The following is a 23,846-nucleotide window of genomic DNA, read 5'->3' on the forward strand; positions in this document are numbered from 1 at the left end:
ACAACAATTTGCAGAGGTTTATAACAGGTGCGGCGCCAGGTTTTCATTTTTGGGTGGGCCACGGTAATTTTGGACGGACCTTAATAAGCAGTGACTTAGTGAAGCAAGCAGATCGCGCTGGAAAATTTAGTTTAAAAAGACGTCATAAATGTGTTCCCCTGTCATTTTTATTTCTAAAATATGAAGTAAAACCTCCCAATTTAATTTTCATTCATTGAGGGGGAAACGATTTAATGGGATCCTTTTCTTTTCAACATGGTTTAATATAAAGTTTCATTCAGTACAAACTTTAGTTACACCCATCTAACGAGACAGAGCCTGGATTTGTGTTCTGAACAGTTTAAACATGTTTAAAACGGAGACGTGCGTGACGCGTCTAAAATTCGCACCTGCTCCGCTATTATGGAAATTAAACTAACAAGATGAATAACATAATTATTTTAGGCACAGACAACATCCCCCAAACTTTTGAAAATCTTGCCTGTCACACAATAAACATTCCAATACAGGTCAGGTCATTAAGCCAGTCAGGAATAAGGAACCCAGCAGGTTGCATCGAGTCACTGACTAGTGTCAGAGTCTTTACAGCAATCCTCATGCTAAGCAAGCATGCAGCGACAGTGGAGAGGAAAACTCCCTTTTAACAGGAAGAAACCTCCAGAGGATCCTGTCTCAGTATAAGCAGCCATCCTCCACGACTCACTGGGGATGGAGAAGACACACACACACACACACACACACACACACACACACACACACACACACACACACACACACACACACTCACACAGTTTCTATGGTTACATAGTGAGTTCGTAGTAAATATTCTATTTGGTGAGAGATAAACTTTATTGTATTTATCCTAGTGAATCTATAATTAAACAGGTAAACTAGTAGTAGCATATCCAACGTCAAGGAAAGCAAAATGTTATTATCAGGAGAGGGAGAATGATTAAGTGGTTAGCAGCAGTGTGCTAGACGATCGCCCCCTCCATAAGTAATAATTGTAATTTGTATTTTGTAATTTGAATTGCTTTTATTTTTGATTTATTCAATATATTTACCTTCTACTGTACCATGTTCAGCGCCTTGGGCTTCCTGACAGGGTTGCGGAAGGCGCTTTATAAATAAAGCTTTGATTGATTGATTGATTGATAAGGCCACCACAGCTCAGCAGAACATCATTACAGCTTCTTCTGGGGAAAAAATGACAGAGAAAAATTCCTACCCTCATCTATGGTCACAGGTTTGGGTAGTGACCAGTGACTGTAGAAAGAGTAGTGACCCAAAGGATGAAATTGTAAATACAAGCGGCTGAAATGAGCTATTTCCGCAGGGTATCTGGACTCTCCCTTATGGATATGGTGAGAAGCTCTGTCATCTGACCCGCTGCTCCTCCACATAGAGGGAAGCCAGTTGAGGTGGCTTGGGCACCTGGTTAGGGTGCCTCCTGGACACCTCCTTGGTGAGGTTTTCCGGGCACGTCCAACCGAGAGAAAACACATTGGAAGGAATATGTTTCTTGGCTGGCCAGAGAATGCCTTGGGATTCACCCGGAGGACCTGGCCTAAGTGGCTGGGGAGAGGGAAGTCTGGGCCTCCCTGCTTTGGCTACTTAAGCCTATTTATCCTAGTGAATCTATAATTAAACGGGTAAACTAGTACGCAAACTAGAAGATGGATGGATGGATAAGTAAATCTGTTCAGTCAGTCAGAACCTACTGACTGGCTAGTTATACATGATTGTTTTTATTTATTTATTTTTTGTTCATGACATTAGACTATGATTCAGCACATAACTGACAGTTTGCCATAATCACGATACACTTTAACAATGGCCTTGTTCGAGATGAGCCAGTTCTGTGCAGATTAGACCAGCGGTGATCGGCGAGCAGTGCATGCCGGTTAAATTTGTGTCCGACTTCACGCCGACTTGCTCTGACATCATGCATACGTAGGCAACGATATCCTCGTGAGATCAAGGCGGCCGCAGATTTTGGAACAAGGTGCTGCAGTTGCTCTCCACCGGCTGCAAAACCTAGGGCATGACGGGAAACGCCTGGCTCTCACCTGATCTAAGATCTGATTGGTTCACACTCTGAGCCAAACATCCGGTGGTAGAATGCGAAATGTTAGTTGGTCGTATGTATTCTGTAAATCATGTTACGTTGATGATGACAACTACATAGGCCATACAGAGGAATGTGATTTGTGTTATTTTGTCACTTTTCCTATAAGGACACTAAACCTGTAGCTGATAACCTTTACTTGTTATTTTAGACATGTCTCCATATACAATATATGACATCCACAAACATGTGAGGATGTGTTTCGGTTGCTAACAGGCATCAGAATTAAAATAAATGATTAAACAAGTATGTACGCTAACGCGGTATCTTCATCCGTCGTCACCCGCGAGCTACACATGTAGGGAAATCTGTCCAACTTAAACGCCGGTGTTCCGACTATCCGTGCTCCCCGTCGAAATGTGCTACTTTGGGGAGATGCGCAGGCCGATTATTGCATCACAGACTGTTTACAAGTGGAGACGCGCTACCTGTGGAAGTTTACATTTAATCTCGTCACTTAACTAGTTACTTTCAACTCGTCGAAGGTCACAGTATTTCTTTAAGTTGTTTTATTAAATTACTGCTTGCTGTGTGTTTACCTGGCAGTTAGCTTGTAAATGGCTTCTAAAATATCGTTATTATACTGTCAGACAATAAATTTCTCCCAGTGTTTACAGTCACTCTGAAAGAGTCTCAAATTAATATCCAAAAGTTTTATATTATACATATAATAAATTTATCATAGTTGTATAATAATCTCCAAAATTATGCATTCAAACAAATAACTATAATTATTGGGGGGTAAAGCGTATTTGTTCTATGTGGATTAATTTGTCTAATAAAGGATTAGGTAGAGAAATAGAACGGTAAGAGCTAACGTCTTACAAATCTCCATTTTTATGAATCACTTTCTCAACATGGGTGAAAGTAGTTGGTAAATCGTCATTGTTCTGAGAGTATTCAAATGTTTTAACAACTAAGGGGTTAATTTTTACGAAATGACTAAACTGCTTTCTATCACTTGTGTCAAGCCAGCCTCCAGTTGGAGACTTGCAGTCAAGCCAGCCTCCAGTTTATTGTCGGTTCCCCGTCTAGTCAAAGTATTACGGGAAGGGATGTGGAAACCGGATTTCAAAATAAAAGTAAACTTCGAGTGAATTAACAGATATTTTAAGAACATAATAACATATAATTTAGGCTTGTTCACTATTAGTGGCCTGTCAATATCAAGGCCATCTTATTTTGGATTTCAAAGTAAAAGCCCTGTGAATTTTCAACTCAGTCTGATGTTGCCTTCCAAAATAAAGGCCTTTTTAAATTGCCCATATACGACCAAACTTTCAGTGATAACCAGTATACAACCCCAAAGTGATACTGTATCAATATCAAGTAATTCATATTTTGCTTTCAAAAATGAAAGCCCTTTCAAATTGTCCAAAAATCCCCAAATTACCGTGGCCCACCCAAAAATCAAAACCTGGCGCCGCGCCTGTTATAAACCTCTGCAAATTGTTGTTCTTCACTTTATCAAACTGAGAGTTTGTACAGCTAATGTCAAGGTGTAAAATTATGAATTCAGTCGAGCTCTTCCCTCCCTCCCTCTCCTGTTTCCCCTTGAAACCCAGTATACTGTTGATCTGAAGTGGAATTACCCTGTGGAAACAGCTATTTTAGAGCATTTGAAATCGTTAAAGGTAGGTCAATTATGGACAATTTGAAAGGGCTTTTATTTTTGAAAGCAAAATCAGAATAACTTGATATTGATACAGTATCACTGTGGGGTTGTATACTGTTGATCTAAAGGGGAATTACCCTGTGAAAACAGCAATTTTCCATTTTAGAGCATTTTGAAATCACTGAAAGTTTGGTCGTATATGGGCAATTTAAAAAGGCCTTTATTTTGGAAGGCAACATCAGAATTACTTGATATTGCTACAGTATCACTGTGGCGTTGTATACTGTTGATCTAACGTGGAATTACCCTGTGAAAACAGCAATTTGCTATTTTAGAGCATTTTGAAATCGTTGAAGGTAGGTCAATTGTGGACAATTTAAAAAGGCCTTTATTTTGGAAGGCAACATCAGAATGACTTGATATTGATACGGTATCACTGTGGGGTTGTATACTGTTGATCTAACGTGGAATTACCCTGTGGAAACAGCAATTTTCCATTTTAGAGCATTTTGAAATCACTGAAAGTTTTTTCAAAGTTTTTTGTTAATTTCACCATTTTAAATCGGATCGCTTATAAAGTAAAAGCACACCTCCCACGGCCGAGCCGTTTGTTTTGATGTATAATTTGTGGGGGTGCACGCTGCCGTTGGAGCTGCATTAAGGTCCATAGAGCTCCGGGAGTTGACGTCACTTCTCCCGGCATGCAAGAGTTCAAATCGAAACGGCGCCATATTGGCAGGCAGAAGCCGGCAGCTGGACTATTTGTTATTGTCAGAAAACTCAATCAAACGGGAAATATGGTAGATTCCTGTTGTGCCCCAGGATGCAGAACAGACGCGGATGACATAAGGAATGAGCCGTCTACAGGATTCCCCAAGATCCGGAGCGCCGCAAACGTTGGATCATTGTAATAAAACGCGCTAGTGACCGGGCTAAAATGAAGCTGTGGGATCCCGAGAGTAAAGGTTTTCGCTTATGCAGCGACCGCTTCATATCAGGTACTTAAACCAACGTTTCCTCAACTGTGTATGGTATTTATTTTAAATGCTTTTATTACGATTCTTAGTGGGCTTCCTAAACTTATTTTGGCGTGGCTTTTTCTGTCTTATTGCTCATAGCAACAAGTAAACATCACGTAAAACGTTGCCTCGTGAGTTCTGCGTGCTGCCGTTTACGTGTTTTATGATCACAGCAATTAACCGGCTAAGCTGTATTTCATTTTTAAGCAATGGTTGATCAATTGTCAGATCACACATAAAAAGCACTTTGGATTGCTATTATCTGTCTCACCGAGACTACTTACGTGTAAATCTGTTATTTGTCCGTCCATCCATCCATTTTCATCCGCGTATCCGGAGTCGGGTTGCGGGGGCAGTAGCGTGACTTCCCTCTCCGCAGCCGCCGGAGCCAGCTCCTCCGGGTAAATCCCAAGGGGTTCCCCCGGCCAGGTCCGGTGTTGTGCTGGTAAGAAGTCCGCTCCGACAGCTTCTGGCGTTTTTAAAAAGTATCCCAGGGGCACGGTAAGGGTCGGAGATGTTTAGTCTATTTAATTTCTGACTATATAAAACGATTTCTTCTGTTTTAAAGGGTGAAGTAAACTCCGACGGAGTAAAATCCAAGCGGATCCCGTTCATGTTCATGGTTACATCCGTGTTTGTTTACCTTTTTTGCATGCCAAAATGGCGTCCACTAACTGAGAGTCACGTGGGGTCCGGAGCTCTATTGAAGAAAAATAAAGGACATTAATGTTGAAAACTCCCCAGGTGCATAACAGTAAGGAGCCTGCTTGCTGCTGCTGCAGCAGGTTCCTTAATAAATAAACTGTGATTAAGTAAAATGAAATCAATTTTAAGTGGCATGGGGCCAGAATACACGTCAGATCTCCTTCTGGTGTACACACCCAGCAGGGCTCTGAGGTCTGCACACAGGGAATCAGCTTTCTCATGACCTCAAAGGTGCCCCAACTCTAGAAACCTTTAAATCAAAATTGAAATCCTTGATGTTTTCCTCAGCTTTTGAATATGTTCTTATGCTGCACCTTCTGCACTGTATTTGCTCACCCTTTACCTTTGTTTATTTTTAATCTTTAAACTGTATTTTCAGTCACGTTGATTTAAATGTTCTTGCTCGAGGAAAGCAAATTAAATTGCCTGTGTGTGTGAAATGTGCTATATAAATAAAGCTGCCTTTCCTTGCCTTGCTAATATTAGTGTAAATTAAAAGAGCCTAAAAGAAATTTATGGTTTCTATGGTTTTTAGAATTTTCATTTAAAAGGAATTCAAAATAAAAGCATTCTTTGATATTATTTCAGCTTCATTTTATTTTGAAAGGACACATTCTATTCAAATTAGATCTATTGTCCCTTTGTGACATCATCATTCCATATAGGTCTGAGCACAGCAGTTGCAGCCAGTCAGTGGTCCTGTCAACACCTCTATAGGAGCTAACCGATTTTCATACAATTTCACAGAACTGTAACAAAGACACAACGCATTCAGTGCCAACAACCTCTGTTGGGAAAAAAAACAGCCATTACTACACTGACAGAAGAATTCAAAGGAATTTCAACCAAAATCCCAGACCAAGTATGATGAACTATTCTGGTAGTCAAGGTGTCAGATTTACACCACAGCATGGACCATATCATAACGAGGAACGATTTTATTACAACGAAAATCACTGTCCTCCACAAAATACAACCCACAATTCAATTCGTCATTGGAAGATGGAAAACGTTCGTTCTGGGCCTCACCCTGGCCCATGGCGTGAGTACAACAGAGTCCAGCCATGGCAGGGACCAAATCATAATGAGGAACGATTTTATTACAACGGAAATCACTGTCCTCCACAAAATACAACCCACAATTCAATTCGTCATTGGAAGATGGAAAACGTTCGTTCTGGGCCTCACTCTGGCCCATGGCGTGAGTACAACAGAGTCCAGCCATGGCAGGGACCATATCATAACGAGGAACGATTTTATTACAACGGAAATCACTGTCCTCCACAAGATATGAACCACGATTCAATTCGTCATTGGAAGATGGAAAACGTTCGTTCTGGGCCTCACCCTGGCCCATGGCGTGAGTACAACAGAGTCCAGCCATGGCAGGGACCATATCATAACGAGGAACGATTTTATTACAACGGAAATCACTGTCCTCCACAAGATATGAACCACGATTCAATTCGTCGTTGGAAGATGGAAAACGTTCGTTCTGGGCCTCACCCTGGCCCATGGCGTGAGTACGACAGAGTCCAGCCATGGCAGGGACCATATCATAACGAGGAACGATTTTATTACAACGGAAATCACTGTCCTCCACAAGATATGAACCACGATTCAATTCGTCGTTGGAAGATGGAAAACGTTCGTTCTGGGCCTCACCCTGGCCCATGGCGTGAGTACGACAGAGTCCAGCCATGGCAGGGACCATATCATAACGAGGAACGATTTTATTACAACGGAAATCACTGTCCTCCACAAGATATGAACCACGATTCAATTCGTCGTTGGAAGATGGAAAACGTTCGTTCTGGGCCTCACCCTGGCCCATGGCGTGAGTACAACAGAGTCCAGCCATGGCAGGGACCATATCATCGCAGATCCCCTCAGACACGAATATACGCAGGTCCAAGGGATCCTAACTGGCAGCCATTACCTCACCCAAATCATCATGAAATGAGGGTAAATCCTAACAGAAATCAACATTTTGGTCCCCAAAACTTTCCTCAGAGACCGCCTTTGGCACAAAACCATAGGTATCTGAGGAATCATAATTCACAGCCATTGCCCCTTAAAAATGATCACAAAATGAGGTTCAATTCTAACAGAAATCAACACTTTGAAAACCAAAATGAAGATTTTAGTAACCAATTATCAGATTTTAGACTAGAGACGATAGCAGAAACTGTCTTCGACGATCAATTTTCAGACTGTAGCACAGAGACAGTAGCAGAAACTGTCTTTCAAGAACAAACCCAAGATTGTGTTGTGGAGATGGTTGAAGAAACTGTCTTTGAGATACAATTATCAGATTTTAGACCGGAGACAATAGCAGTAACTGTCTTTCAAGAACAAACCCAAGATCGTGTTGTGGAGATGGTTGAAGAAACTGTCTTTGAGATACAATCATCAGATTTTAGACCGGAGACGATAGCAGAAACTGTCTTTCAAGATCAAACCCAAGATCGTGTTGTGGAGATGGTTGAAGAAACTGTCTTTGAGATACAATCATCAGATTTTAGACCGGAGACGATAGCAGAAACTGTCTTTCAAGAACAAAACCAAGATTGTGTTGTGGAGATGGTTGAAGAAACTGTCTTTGAGATACAATCATCAGATTTTAGACCGGAGACGATAGCAGAAACTGTCTTTCAAGAACAGTCCACAGAACGTATTGTGGATGCATTTCAAAAGACAGTCCTATTTGACGAAAATTCACTTAAAGGCTTAAAAGAGAACATCGAGAAGACAAAAACTTTGGAAAGCGTCTTTGGCGGTACACTCCAACAAATGGAGGAAATTATTAAGGAAACTAAAGAAAAAAAGACAAAAAAGAAAAAGAAGAACTGGTTTCGAAGGCTTTTTTCCACAAAATCTGCCTCAGCCTGTCTCTTTTGTCTCCCAGTCGCTTGCATGTGTGCATTAGTCGTATTGTTCCTGATTCCTCTATTGTAGTTCAAAATCATATCTCAGCCTGCCAGTTCCTCTTCATTTAGTCTAGTTATTTCTAGTCCCCAGCTGGTGCTTGAAAAATTATTTTCAACTTTTTTTTTTTACAAACCAGCTTAGAATATTTAATCAGTTAGTTCATTTGTTTGTTTGATTAACTTTAGTTAGAAATCTGATTTTAACACTGAGCAGTGCCATAAATTCAGATTTACCAGTTGGTTAGGTTCAGAATTCGAAAACAAATTTAGATTCAAACATTTTGTATGTTAACTGTTAGTATTAGTGATATAAGGAAGAAAAAGTTTAGATATCAGCCATGAAAATTGGCCCAAAAAACGTGGTAGCACATATCAACCATCGGATGGCCGTGACCTCTACATGTCAGCATTAGCATCTGCAAAAGGAAAACCAGCATCGGTCGACTTCTATGTACGTCTTGAAGTAATTAAGGGGTGGGGAGGGAGGTTGGGAGGATAGATGGTAGTGTTGTTTTAGGCGGGCATCTTAATTTTAGTCTTGGTCTTTAGGACGACAATGCTTTTTAGTATTAGTTTTAGCTGACTTAAACTCAAAAGGTTTTTTCTTTGTCCTTTTACAAAAAATAAACAGACTATTAGTTTTAAATAAATGAATTTTTAGGTCAGACATGTACTCTTAGCTACTAGAGCAAATTTTATACCAATGTCATTTATTTTTGGGACAAAAGACACGCGGCACAGCTGCCCCAGATTTGGTCCAGTAAAACAATAATCCCCCACACTGGTATCATGTTTTTTGACTTAATTAATAATCACTATATAGTATATAATTTATTGTGCAGATCTGTGCATCAATCAGTAGATTTTCACAAAAGAAACATGATTTTCTTCCAGGCGTCAACTAGAGGAAGGATTGCACAGATGACAGCCTGGACTCAGCCAATGAACCGAACAAGTTCTTCAATAGGTTCAGTTCAGGAACAAACCCAGCATCCTCCTCGCCTGTCCCCAGTCAATCAGACATCCCATCCTCCTCTGATCCAACATTTTCCTGTCACACGCCAGCTCTTTTGTCCTCTAAAGGTTGGTTTATGCTTGACCCGTCCGTGAGGTTCGCACTGGTTCCTTGGAATAATAATTGATAATAAATTAAGTTGGAAACCACAAATTAAACATGTATATAATAAGGTTGCGAGAAGCATCTACATTATGAATAAAGCTCGGCAGTAGTTGTATTATAAATCACTCCATGTCCATTATTATTCATTGATTTATCCCTATCTTATTTACTGTGTAGAGGTATGGGGTAACACTTATAAAACATCTATTGTACCCTTGTCTATCATACAGAAAAGAGCCCTGAGAGACGTTCACAATGTTAGATTTAGAGAACACACTAATCCGTTATTTATATATTCTGAAATACTAAAATTTAAAGATTTACTTCAACTAAATACAGCGACGTTCATGTTTAATGTGCATAGGAAATTATTACCAAACACATTATTAATGCTATTTATAAAACCAGATAACCTATATAATTTCAGATACAATCTTAATTTTAGGCACACATATTTTAGAACAACATTAAAGTCATTTTGTATTTCTGTTACGGGTGTAAGAGTTTGGAATAAGCTAAGTGGGGTTCTAAAGCAAAGTCCCTCATTGCATAAGTCTAAAAAGAAGTATAAAAAAATTATACTAATTAATTACATGGAGGAGGAGGAAAAGTTGTAAGGGTGTTGCATTTGATTATAATTGTCTATTGTTGGTGAACTGGGAGCTGTGAACATGGGGGGGGGGGGGGGGCATAAGAAAATGTAAATTTTGTTTGTGTGATTGAGGATAACACATGTTATAGGAAAATGGCAATGACACTCAGTGTAGGGATAATATATATATATATTTTTCTGTTTGATCTTTCTTGAAATTTGATTTGGGGGGATTATATAAGCTACCAGAGCTTTGTTCCCTTCCCATTGACAATGTCCTACATATATACATACACACACACATATATATATATATATATATATATATATATATCCAAAAGTTTTATATTATACATATAATAAATTTATCATAGTTGTATAATAATCTCCAAAATTATGCATTCAAACAAATAACTATAATTATTGGGGGGTAAAGCGTATTTGTTCTATGTGGATTAATTTGTCTAATAAAGGATTAGGTAGAGAAATAGAACGGTAAGAGCTAACGTCTTACAAATCTCCATTTTTGTGAATCACTTTCTCAACATGGGTGAAAGTAGTTGGTAAATCGTCATTGTTCTGAGAATATTCAAATGTTTTAACAACTAAGGGGTTAATTTTTACGAAATGACTAAACTGCTTTCTATCACTTGTGTCAAGCCAGCCTCCAGTTGGAGACTTGCAGTCAAGCCAGCCTCCAGTTTATTGTCGGTTCCCCGTCTAGTCAAAGTATTACGGGAAGGGATGGGGAAACCGGATTTCAAAATAAAAGAAAACTTCGAGTGAATTAACAGATATTTCAAGAACATAATAACATATAATTTAGGCTTGTTCACTATTAGCGGCCTGTCAATATCAAGGCCATCTTATTTTGGATTTCAAAGTAAAAGCCCTGTGAATTTTCAACTCAGTCTGATGTTGCCTTCCAAAATAAAGGCCTTTTTAAATTGCCCATATACGACCAAATTTTCAGTGATTTCAAAATGCTTTAAAATGGAAAATTGCTGTTTCCACAAGGTAATTCCACTTTAGATCAACAGTATACAACCCCACAGTGATACTGTATCAATATCAAGTTATTCTGATTTTGCTTTCGAAAATAAAAGCCCTTTCAAATTGTCCATAATTGACCTACCTTTAACGATTTCAAAATGCTCTAAAATGGAAAATTGCTGTTTCCACAGGGTAATTCCACGTTAGATCAACAGTATACAAACCCTCATATACGACTAACTATTAACAGTTTCAAAATGCTCTTGAATAGATTTTTGCTGTTTCCACAGGATGACTACATGTTCGATCAATAGTATACAATCACACAGTGTTTCCATATGTAAGTCAGTCAGATTTTATTTATTAAAATTTACTGAAGTGGATTTCTTGTCTTTACATATTAATGACACAATCTTTTCTTTGTATTTGTAATGTTATGAAATAGAACCATTTTCATAAAAGTAAGATAGGTAAATCTGTTTATCTTTGAAAACAAATCCCAGAAAAAAGGAACAGCTCAATTAAAGGAGAGTAAATTGTAAAGTCCAAAAGGTGCAGTCAAGATAACATTAAAAGGTAGGTCAATTATGGACAATTTGAAAGGGCTTTTATTTTTGAAAGCAACATCAGAATAACTTGATATTGATAAAGTATCACTGTGGGGTTTATACTGTTCATCTAAAGTGGAATTACCCTGTGGAAACAGCAATTTTCCATTTTAGAGCATTTTGAAATCGTTAAAAGAGTCGGTCAAATATGCGCAATTTCTAATTGCTGTGGTTGGATAGTGTTGATACAAAATGCAACTACTCTTTGGAAATATGACTTTTGCTTTTAAGAGCATTCTGAAATCATTGAAAGAGTAGTTCCAAAATGAAAATTCACAGGGCTTTTACTTTGAAATCCAAAATAAGATTGCCTTGATATTGACAGGGCGCTAATAGTGAACAAGCCTAAATTATTTGTTATTCTCGTCTCGTCTCGTCTCGTCTTCCTCCGCTTATCCGGGTCCGGGTCGCGGGGGCAGCATCCCAACTAGGGAGCTCCAGGCCGTCCTCTCCCCGGCCTTGTCCACCAGCTCCTCCGGCAGGACCCCAAGGCGTTCCCGGACCAGATTGGAGATGTAACCTCTCCAACGTGTCCTGGGTCGACCCGGGGGCCTTCTGCCGGCAGGACATGCCCGAAACACCTCCCCGGGGAGGCGTCCAGGAGGCATCCTGACCAGATGCCCAAACCACCTCAACTGGCTCCTTTCGATCCGGAGGAGCAGCGGTTCTACTCCGAGTCCCTCCCGAATGTCCGAGCTCCTCACCCTATCTCTAAGGCTGAGCCCGGCCACCCTACGGAGGAAACTCATTTCAGCCGCTTGTATCCGCGATCTCGTTCTTTCGGTCATTACCCAAAGCTCATGACCATAGGTGAGGATTGGGACGTAGATCGACCGGTAAATCGAGAGCCTGGCTTTCTGGCTCAGCTCCCTCTTCACCACGACAGATCGGCTCAGCGTCCGCATCACTGCAGACGCCGAACCAATCCGCCTGTCGATCTCCCGATCCCTCCTACCCTCACTCGTGAACAAGACCCCGAGATACTTAAACTCCTCCACTTGAGGTAGGACCTCTCCCCCGACCCGGAGGTGGCAAGCCACCCTTTTCCGGTCGAGAACCATGGTCTCAGATTTGGAGGTGCTGATCCTCATCCTATTTGTTATTATGTTCTTAAAATATCTGATAATTCACTCGAAGTTGAATTTTATTTTGAAATCCGGTTTCCACATCCATTCCCGTAATAACTTGAATAGACGGGGAACAGAAAACAAACTGGAGGCTGGCTTGACACCAGTCCTGCTGTGACCAGTGCGTGCGCTCAGACTCGAGTCTTTCGCACAGCTCAGCTGCGCACTTCGCAGCAGCTGTTTGCTGACTACAGTGATTGTTCCAAAGGGCAACCTGTCATCTCAGCATCTTTCACATTCGCTGTGTGACGTCATCACAAGTGCTTCATCTGGCTTGGACACTCCAGTCAGATTAAAAGCACTTTCTAATCAGGCGGTTTCTTCCTCTGTGGCATTGTGAGCTGAAATGTCTGGAGCAGACATATGCATGGCTGCTTCATGGTCTTCACCATCTCACTTTGTACGTTTTACCTCAGAGATGTGTCCACCAGCCTCGCCGCTAATGTGGTGCTAACGCACGGCTCAGCTTAATCACAGCTGTCGCTCAAAGTTCTGATCAGAAACTTTGCAGTTTCGTTTTTGTCATCCTTGTGTTCTTAAACACCCTCAATGACATGTCCTCACAATATGTCACACTGTTTCCTCTTCATTTCGACAGCTTGTCACCCTCCTGTTGCTAGGCAACCTTGGGGTTGATGCTCATCAGCTATACACTGGTCATATGCTGTCATATGTCCTCCAGCTGTTCTCTCACGTTCACGCCCATCAACAGCTGTAGAGCAGGGGTGTCAAACTCAAACTCACAAGGGGCTGAAATGAAACTCTGGGACGGAGTCGAGGGCCAAACTTAATATTTTTGAAAAAGTGACGGCAAATTTGCACATTTTCTTTATCAACATATATGCAATTTTGAACCTTTAAATTTGGAAACAAACATATTTCTGCATTAACACTGAATGTGGAATAACCAAATTACACACGAGCAAGTCAGTTTTAAATAAAAGGCATCAGTGGTATTCATTGCTTGTGGTATAATCAGCATTTTTAAAATCTATTCATGATTTATGTTTTCTTGTTTATTCATTTTTCTTATTTTTTATTCTCCTTTTTTCTCCTGTAATACGTGTCATCGCTGCTGTGACGTCTAGCTTTCCCCACTGAGGAACAATAAAGGGATTTTCTATTCTATTCATCTATCTGCAGCCTTTCCACTTCCTGTTTACTGTAGGTTAATCTTTTCTCACGGGCCAACAACAAAATAAAAATATTTTATCTTAAATGAAAATGCAACATCTCACCTGTTAACTTTCATGTTTTGGAGCAGAAAAAGAGCATAAAACCAACATATTTAAAGCTCAGTTTGCTCCACTGGTTTACTGTGATGCTCACCTGTTCCAGCCAGATACCTGCATCATGGGGTTGATCTGAGCTGAGGAGGAGACTCCTGTTGTTTTGTTCATCTTCATCATAATAATGACAACATTAGATGACAACAGGTGCTCACATAGGTTTGTGCTGATGAACATGTCTGAGCAGCTTGACCACGTTGTTGTGTGTCGGGGAGGAAACACAACCACAGAGTCGTGCTGGTTTGAGCGTGTCGCTGCTCGCTGGAGTTATATCAGCTCTGTCTGGACGTTAGTTGGAAAACTTTCTCTTTCAGTCGTGAACACGTTACTGAGCGGCTAGAATCTCCGTTTCTGGGCTTCAACGTCAGAAAATAGCTGAGTGAACTCGGCGCTGAGTGAGAGGAGTGTAGTTTGTCCGAGACAGCGGAGCTGCAGACACCGGCAGCAGGCGCTGAAAAAACACAAAGGAGGGGGCTTCGTCGGCTCCGCGCTGACGCCGCAAAGCATCATGGGAGTTGAAGTCTTTGCGGTAAAATCGGCCAGCGGGCCAGTTTTAATATATTTTTGATATTTATCTCGCGGGCCACATAAAAGTGCTCCGCGGGCCGCATCTGGCCCGCGGGCCTTGAGTCTGACATATGTGCTAGAGGTTTATTAGGTTTAGTTCTTAACCAGTGTGGCGTTGACTATATCTGGCTCAGCCTTTAATCCAATAGGCGATGACTTAAAGGGCAGAGCTATATGAAACAGAACGTTGGTTACGTATTGTGACCCCAGATTTTATGAGTATAGCGTAGCCCTTTAAGCATCTTGGCCCCAATTGTTCTGTGGGCTCAATGAGACTTATGGAGACGAGCTATGCTCGCTGTGCCCTTTTTAAGGGCCAGGACCCGCCTAGGAGGCTCTTGGGAGTGGAACTGAACTCCGCTCTTCAATGATTGGTTAAGAAGATGGAATTAATCCAATAGGCGGAGCTATACTCACAGAATCTGGGGTTACGATACGTAACCAACGTTCTATTTTTAGCTCCAATTGTCTTCAAATATAAAAAAATCCAGACAGAGGTAGAAACTACACAATAACCTAACAGTGTAACATTAAAACTGTATAAAGATGCTTAATGAACAGATCGTTAGCTTTATTAAAACATCCATCCATCGTCTGAACCCGCTTCGTCCATGTAGGGTCGCGGGGGGGCTGGTGCCTATCTCCAGCAGTCACCGGGCAACAGGCGGGGTACACCCTGGACAGAGAGCCAGTCCATCGCAGGGCAACACAGAGACACACACGACAAACAATCACACACACACTCACACACCTAAGGACAATTCAGACAGACCAATCAGCCTAACAGTCATGTTTTTGGACTGTGGGAGGAAGCCGGAGAACCCGGAGAGAACCCACGCATGCACAGGGAGAACATGCAAACTCCATGCAGAAAGATCCCAGGCCGGGAATCGAACCCAGGACCTTCTCGCTGCAAGGCAACAGCTCTAACCACTGCGCAGCCCCTTTATTAAAACAAACACATAAAAACCAAAAACGTGCTTAAAACTGTTAAAAATGTCAATTTACCGGTTCTTTTACTAACTAACGGTTACATTTCTTCCTCTCATTATCAAAGACTTTCATTACGACCAGTTTTTTATTTATTATTAGATAAGGCCGATAAAAACGAGCAACGCCGAACACCGACACCCCTTACTTTTACTTCAGTTAGCTTTTCTAATGATGAAAACGAGTCAGCAGCAGACATTTTACAACACAATCAGATCTACATGGGTGTTAAAACAGCCAGCGCTTTGGTGCAGCCAAACGTTTCAGGAGTGCCTCAGTGGGGCGCTGCGACGCTCCGCCCACCTCTGGCACTGACTGGGACATGTAGGCACTGAGGCTGGTCCTGCGGAGGTGCTGGGGAGCAACAACTTTTAGAGGCTGCCATGACAACAGATGCCTTTTATTGCCTTTACTTTCTTAAAACGTATCAGTTAATGTTCACCCCTTTCAGGAATCATGATTTATTTTTAATAGAAATCCATTAAACTGATCTTTGAAGGCAACAGGTCTTTCTTGTTGTTGCTTTGACAGTCCCGTACTTATTTCATCATCTGCTTTTTTAACCTTAAAATACGTTGACTCTCGTCTGTTCCAGAGGCTAAACTAAGACCTGCAATGTTCGACAGCCATGATCTCCTGCTGAGTGGTGTCCAGTGATCTCTCTGCTTTTACAAAGTGTCACCAGATTTGGGCAGCTAGACTTCCTTTCATCTAGCCGTGTCTTGATCACCACAAAAAGCTGGAGTCAGCCACCTGCTGACGTAATCCGTCTAAAATGTGAACTTCACAGATTTTAGCCTTTACATAATCCCAGACCAAGCCCATTGGTGATCAAATAATATATTTCTGTAATATTAGCCTTTCTGCTGTGATTCGAACAAGCTGCACCACGCTGTTTGAGGAAGTTGTTTCCCAACTCAGGAAAATCACATCATTTCAATCTTGACCCAAATAATCATGATCTAACTGAGCAGCTCCAGGATGATAAAAGGAATACTCATTGTTCCGAAGACTGGAGAAGGCCAACTGACACTGGTTTCTAAAAAAACACCAGTTAATTCCCATTATGCTGATCTGAATATGTTGCCACATTATCCGGTACTTACACCGTTGCACCCCCAGCACCCTCCCCTGCTGCCCGTGGAAGGCTGCGTGAAACCAAACAGCTTTGGGAAACGAGAACGTTTTCCTTCTTTAACAAACAGACATACATTAGAAATGTCCTTTTCTAAAGAGCGTTAGGTTGCTGTCACAGTAACAGGGACGATGATGGTGTTTGGAGATGCCTGGCTCTCGTTCTCGACCTGACAGGTCACATCGCGGAGGGCGGTCCCCACCTCCCGTCCATCTCCAGCGCTGATCAGCTTGTCTTCTGGTTCCTGAGATTGTAGCGCGTCAAAAGATCGCTCCGCTTCTTCTGAAAGACGGTTTTCCTCTTTGTCCTCCTCTTTCTGGAACAAGGACACAAAGGTGGAATTCTGTTGGCTGATATATGGGAATGTGACATACTTCTGTGTAAGAATGCAGGAGAATCTTCAGGAATGGACCAGCTGGTCCTCACTCTCATGCCAGAGGTTGTGACTGGCGTGAGAGCCGTGTGTTTATTTTTATTTAAAGCTAAAGTATAAATAATTAGGTGCCAAATCTGTCTAAGAGTTCCTTTTCTGTGGTCGTCTTCAAGTTTAGGCCTTCCACCACATCCCTTACCAATGGTGTCCCACAAGGCTCTGTGCTGGGGCATCTACTCTTCCTCCTCTATCTGCTTCCTCTTCAGCACATCCTGAGCTCCTTTAAAGGAATCTCCTACCATCTTTATGCAGATGACATCCAACTGTACATCTCCTTTAAGCCCCATGAGATGTCTAAGCTGCAGCTGTTACACACCTGCTTAGACTCTATCAAAACCTGGATGGTGGGAGCTTTCTTCAGCTGAATGAAGATAAGACTGAGATCCTCATCTGTGTCCCAGACAGCTGGTTCCCAAAGTCAGAGACTCTCTTGGTCAGCTTGCTTCTCACACCAAACCCTCTGTCAGGAATCTTGGCGTGACCTTTGACCCAGCTCTCACCCTGGATTCTCATGTCAGTTCTCTTGTTGGCTCTTCCTTCTTCCATCTCAGGAACGTTGCTAAGCTGAGTCCCATTCTGTCCCGCTCTGAACTTGAGACAGTTCTCCACACCTTCATCTCCTCACGCTTAGACTACTGTAACTCTCTTTTCACGTGTCTGAGCAGAACCTCCCTGAACCGTCTACAGGTGGTTCAGAACGCCTGTGCTCGGCTTCTGACCAAGTCCTCCAAACACACCCACATCACCCCGCTTCTCCTCCAGCTTCACTGGCTGCCAGTCAACTTCAGGGTTCATTTCAAGATTCTGGTTCTGGTCTATAGGGCCTTACATGGACAAGCACCATCATTACTTAGTTTATTAATTTATTTGATCTATTTATTTTATGTATTCTTTCTTTATACGTGCTTTTGAAGTTTTTTTTACCTTGATTTATGATCAACATTATTTTAATATCTATATAACTTTTTATAATAAAATTCTCATTTTAGCTATTTGGATTTTCTATTTTAACATTAATTTAACCTTTTTCCAGTGCGTCCCCTGTGGGAGCCCTCTGCCCCGGCGGTGGTGGTCAGCTGTGGCGGCCTGGGTGTTTTCCATGTGTGCCTGGGTGGTGGTGGGGGGGTCTCTGCCTCCCTGCCCTGGGCGCCCGGTGTCAGTGCCTCGGCTGCTGCTGTCAAGGTGGATGGCTCCCCTGATGGCGTTTCCTTATCCTTATCTTAGCTGGTCCGGCTCATCTGATCTCAGCCAATCGTGTTTTTTTTACCATGGGGAAGAGGGCATGTATGTGTGTGTGTGTGTGTGTGTGTGTGTGTGTGTGTGTGTGTGTGTGTGTGTGTGTGCGTCGGTGGAGGAGTGTTGTGAAGGGGTCTTTATTGTCAGACTGTTTTTAAAATTCTGGGGATGGGAGGGAATATGGGTATGTGGGGCCTTTTTAATTTGTCAAGCACTTTGAGTTGCATGTATTGTAGGATTAAGTGCTATATAAATAAAGTTGATTGATTGATTGATTGATTGACTGATACATTGGTGATCTTCTTAGTTCCTACACCCCCAACAGGTCCCTGAGGTCCAGTGACCAAAGCCTACTGGTTGTGCAGCACCAGGCTAAAGGTCAAAGGTGACAGATCATCTGCTACTGTGGCCCCCAGACTCTGGACCTCTCTCCCCCTGAGCCTGAGATCAGTGGACTCAGTGGTCTCCTTTAAACTCACCTGTTCAGGTTTTGGTGGGACCTTCATCACCTCCCTCTCCTTATTCTGCTCTTTCTACTTATTCCTCCTTTCCTGGGATCCACTGATTTCCCTCTTTATTCATTTTCTCTCGCCCTTTCCTCACAATTTTTTTTTGTAATTTTCAACATAATTTTTAATCGTTTGTTAAAATCTTTTTTATGTTTCAAATTTTTTTGTTTTGTGAAGCACATCGTGATAGAAAAGGTTGTTTTCTTCCTTAAGTTCTTCGTTCACGTTCATGTCAATACTAACCACATTTAAGACTTTCAAATCAACTTTATTAATATTGTATAATATAATTTATACTTGTATGTACTCAGTCCTATGCAAATAAATGTAATCCTATATTATTATAACACTATAACTATTTCTTGTCATCTTTGTGATTCTACAGCCATTTTATAAGTTACAAAATTCAACAATGGGGCCGTTACACACTAGGGCTGTAGCGAAGCCTCGACGAAGTCGACGGCTCGATTCTAAAAATGTGTCGACGTCAGATCCGGAAGTCGACGCACCGCGCCCACTTGTTGCATCCCCAGGAGTTTGTAAATTGAGGAGGAATCTGCCTGTTTTTCCTGTAGTTCGCCCTCTTCTCCGCCTTCACTAACATCTCCGCCAAATACCGAAGACCCGGAACAACGTCCGTGCACTACTAGATTATTTTCCTGTTTTGCCCCTTCGTCTCCCGGCAACGGACAACAACTTCCGGGGTCAGACGCGCTGCTTCGTGTCTATCGCAGATGTAGAAAATCACCGGGAGCGTTTCTCCCTTCATTAAGGAGCTTCTTTCAGACATGAGGAGAGCTGTTTTGGTGGTAGCAGTCTCTCCTCCATGCTGGTCTGTTTGCTGCTGGGTGTTTTTGGTTTATTTAAACTTGGTAACTTGAACTTAATGTTGGTAAAGCTACTGTTAGCATCTTCGCTAACAGCTTCTTGCGTTGGGATAAGCTGTTACGTTTTGGTTTAGAGTTCATCTTTTTTGTGGTGTAGATCTCCCTTTTTATTACATTTAGAGTGTTGTGGGTTTTCGGTTTAGTTTAAAATATCACCTGAGTTTGGTTTAACCCGTAAGACCACTCGCCTCACGCACATAAGTGACCAGAACAAGCAGCATGGAGACACTCCATCTTCTACCACCTCTCAGGCAGCAGCCTGCACTCCCAAGTTCTACACGTCACCAGAACATAACCAACCGCAACACAATAAAAGCAGTGTTATACAAAATGGAAGGCCTGTAGTGTTTATTCTCTTACAGTAAGAATTTATCAATTTTTTTGAGGAATTTATTTGAGATTTTCTGGTTTTTGTTAATTGTGCAATAGAAAAATAATCATTAGATTAATTTTCTAAATAGTCATTAGAATAGTCGACTATTCGATAAAATAATCGTCAGAATAATCGTTTTAAAAATAATCGTTTACCCCCAGCCCTATTACACACAAAGTAATTTTGCATGGCTCTAGCGATTTTAGCATTGTGGAATTAAGTTAGAATCTCTGTCTGCACATATAAGCTGTTTAGACACTCATAAACAGGCTAGATCTTCAACCAGCTAGACTGGACCAGGTGTAAAAGTTACACCTGAATATAGCTTACACCTGAGTGGTGCACTCATCCTAACAACAAGCTGGGCGTAGCTTTCAAATCTACATCGGACTCATGGTTACGCCACCCAGCCGGTGCACTCCGCTCCTGGACATGAGCTTGAGACGATGTGAATCTAATAAAAACCAAATAACAACAAGAGTGAAATTCTTCCATACCTCTTTCTTGATCCTGTAGTATTCATCAATGGCGTACTGATACTTGGCTGACGTTATCCCAAATAGTGAGGCCATCCTCTCCCCTAGATAGTCACAAGCTGCAAGATAAAAACACCAAAAGTTTAAAATTCACCAATTATGACTGATTTAGGTTTAGATTTATGGAAATACGGGAAACACTTGCAAAAGACACAAAAACAAATGTCTAGTAGTTTGTCTTTAAAAGCTAAACATAAATGTTTTTTTTAGCAAATTGATGACTAAGCTAAAGTTGGTTCTAGGGCTGAAACGATTCCTCGAGTACCTCGAATAATTCGAGTACAAAAAAATCCTCGAGTCAAATTCTCTGCCTCGAGGCTTCGTTTAATTCATGTTTCATTAATTCATGGCTTTGCAATCACCCGTGGTCATGTTTCACCCGGACCGAAATAAGTGACGCACATACACGCTGCACTGAATGCACACGCGAGTAGCAAACGCAACTTAACTTTCTCTTAAGCCATGGCGGACAACGTGGACCCCGGTGGAGTGTGAAAAAGACAGAAAATGTCAAAGGAGTGGGACCATTTTTCACGTCGTAAGGCGGAAAACGTAGTCCAGTGTAAATACTGTAAAATGGATGTAGCCTATCACAACACCTCATCCTCCATGCTGCAACCTGACCAGGAAACATCCACGTGTAAATGTCACTTCTGCAAGCGGACTCGGAGCCTCTACAAGATAATGCATTTTAGCCTGTATTTCTATATATTCTGCAGACACTGTGCGACTTTTTAGTTTGTAGCACTCAGTTTCAGCTCACACCGTACGTCTGGTAGCAACAGGTCGGACTTAAAATGTGCTAAAAATAGTTTTTACAACACGTCTGACTTTTTACTGTGTTGTTATTGATGTCCGTTGTACCTCAGGATCGCTGCAGGAGGACACCGGTTTTTATGAGTGGCGGAGGAAAACGAAAGGAAGTAAATAAATGTTTTGTGATCAGTATAACTTGACATAACCACGGCAAACATGCTTTCGACAATCCTTGTTAGTGTGAGACAAAAAAAAGTGTAGAAATTAAAACGAACGTGTGTTAATAGGGAAACAGCTGGCGAGCCATGTTTGCGCATGCGCCGTGAGCGGTTCTGGTGCTGGTAGATTCTCACACGAGGGGAAAATCGGCACAGGTTGTATACTTATTTTTTGCACAGGCATTTGTTTACTGAGAAGTAAAGTTGAAGTGCTGAAGTTTAGAAAACTAATTTTGAATAAAACTTGAAAAATAACTGGCAATTGCTTCCTCATTTCAAGAGGTCTTTCATATTTTATAACATGATATTATAATGGTTTAAAAACGCAAAAGAGTAATTTATTAGAGTACTCGATTACAAAAATATTCGATAGCTGCAGCCCTAGTTGGCTCCCATTTCTGGTTCCTGTTTTGCAAAGGGCAATTCCACCAAGCTGTTCTGTTCCCAAAGCTCTTTAGTTGAGGGGCTGCCGAAGAGGCAAAGTCCAAATTTTAAAAGACAAATATCAGCCGAATATTCTTAAAACTCACAGTTGCTCAGCAAAAACTAAGACCTCTCGTCTAAAAACACCCAGACACTGGAGCCGAACATGACAAGGGCACATAAATGATGAAAACTTGAATAAATCTGTGGAGAAACCAGAGAAAATAAGTATGACCTACACATGTTGTCCTGGGCCCATGGACGTAATTTTCACTTTAGAAGTGGGGGGGACACGGGGGGAGGGGGGGTATCTTTACAGTGTGTTCTAATGGGAAACAGGCTTCAACACAAACTGTCTTTTTCTACTTGGTCCTAGAGCTCAACCAGTGTCAATTTAATATAGCGTAATATTGTTTTTGGATGGTAAAAAGTGCAGGGGTCAAAACTTGACTTTGGAAAAAGTGGGGGGACATGTCCCCCCTGTGTCCCCCCAAAATTACGTCCATGCGCCTCCTGGTGTTCATTTCTCTCAGCTGAAGTGTGAGTGAAAATGCATTCATTTGTAATTAATGTTGTTGAAATTGTAGTAAACTGTATTTAGTGTGTAGTTAATACGCCTAACCCTTTGCTTATTAATGCTTAATAACGTGCTAACTGAGGAACCCTTACCCGTGCATGAGAAGCCATCAGAGATAAGTAACTACAAACCAGAGATGGTGGACGTGGCTGCTCTCCACACGTGGAACCAGAAATAAGGTCCCCAGGTCATTTGGGACTGCAGCACAAAGACAGGAGAATAAACAGCTGATTGCTCACTCATTCATCCACACACGCCGTCCTGTCTCACCCTCACCGCATCGCGTGGAGGGGCCAGCAGGTCTCTCCTCTCTGGCTCCTCTCCCTCCTCCTCGTCCGTGCTGTACTCCTCCATGGTCTCACCGCTGGAGAAGTGGATGATCCGGCGGGGGGGCTTCTCCTTCTGCGGGGCCTCCTCCATCTTCTCCAGCTCCACGCTCTCGAACTCCGCCGGATGGGGGCTCTGTCTCTGGGACATGATCGCAAACGAGTCGTTATCCCAGAAGGAGCCACTAAGCTCCTCCATCACCAACAGTAGCCGGTAATATCCTGCCAAGGCTGCCGCTTCGTACCACAAATCAACAGATAGCAGCTAAAAAAAACCTTGTTTTGATTTAAAAATGACGGAGCTGCTCACCCACCTCCACCGCGTCCACGTTCCCGCCCAGAGACACGCTCACGTTGGTGAGACACAGAGAAACATCAGCCATTGTCTTCTGTTTGTATCTCTGGATGCTGCGTACGTTACGTAAACTACGTGCATAACGTACGTACCTTACGTACGGTACGTAGAAGAAGAAGAAAATATCATTTCTATAGCGCCGCTCAAGATAAATATCACGAGGCGCTTCACAAAAACAAAAAATGTAAAAATATAAAAAGCATTTAGAAAATGTTTAAAAATATATTTAAAATGAGCAAAAATAGACAATTGTGATTAAAATGTTAAGAAAGAGAGAGAGTGAACAGGAAAGAGGGACATCAGTGGATCCTGAGGAAGGTGGAATAGGTGGGGAGAGCAGAATAAAGAGAGAGAGGTGAAGAAGGTCATACAAAAGCCAGCTTGAACAAGTGAGTCTTC

At 41.8% G+C, this 23,846-nt stretch overlaps 1 protein-coding gene across 2 annotated transcripts; it reads right to left on the reverse strand.

The window, feature by feature from the left end:
- Nucleotides 1–15,247: 15,247 nt before the first annotated feature.
- On the reverse strand, nucleotides 15,248–23,527 carry LOC107384794 (protein FAM177A1). Of its 2 annotated transcripts, none has more exons than XM_015958249.3 (5): nucleotides 23,407–23,527; nucleotides 23,043–23,234; nucleotides 22,898–22,964; nucleotides 20,754–20,851; nucleotides 15,248–17,134 (listed from the first exon to the last, which is right to left on the reverse strand). In XM_015958249.3, the coding sequence occupies exons 1-5, from the start codon at nucleotides 23,473–23,475 to the stop codon at nucleotides 16,922–16,924; spliced, it is 639 nt and encodes a 212-aa protein (XP_015813735.1). In that variant the 5' UTR covers nucleotides 23,476–23,527; the 3' UTR covers nucleotides 15,248–16,921. The 2 variants fall into 2 exon arrangements, with proteins under 2 accessions (XP_015813735.1, XP_015813734.1); XM_015958248.2 differs by having other exon boundaries at nucleotides 23,037–23,234.
- Nucleotides 23,528–23,846: the final 319 nt, after the last annotated feature.

The sequence above is a fragment of the Nothobranchius furzeri genome, chromosome 3 (genome assembly GCF_043380555.1).
Source record: "Nothobranchius furzeri strain GRZ-AD chromosome 3, NfurGRZ-RIMD1, whole genome shotgun sequence".
Lineage (NCBI taxonomy): Eukaryota > Metazoa > Chordata > Actinopteri > Cyprinodontiformes > Nothobranchiidae > Nothobranchius > Nothobranchius furzeri.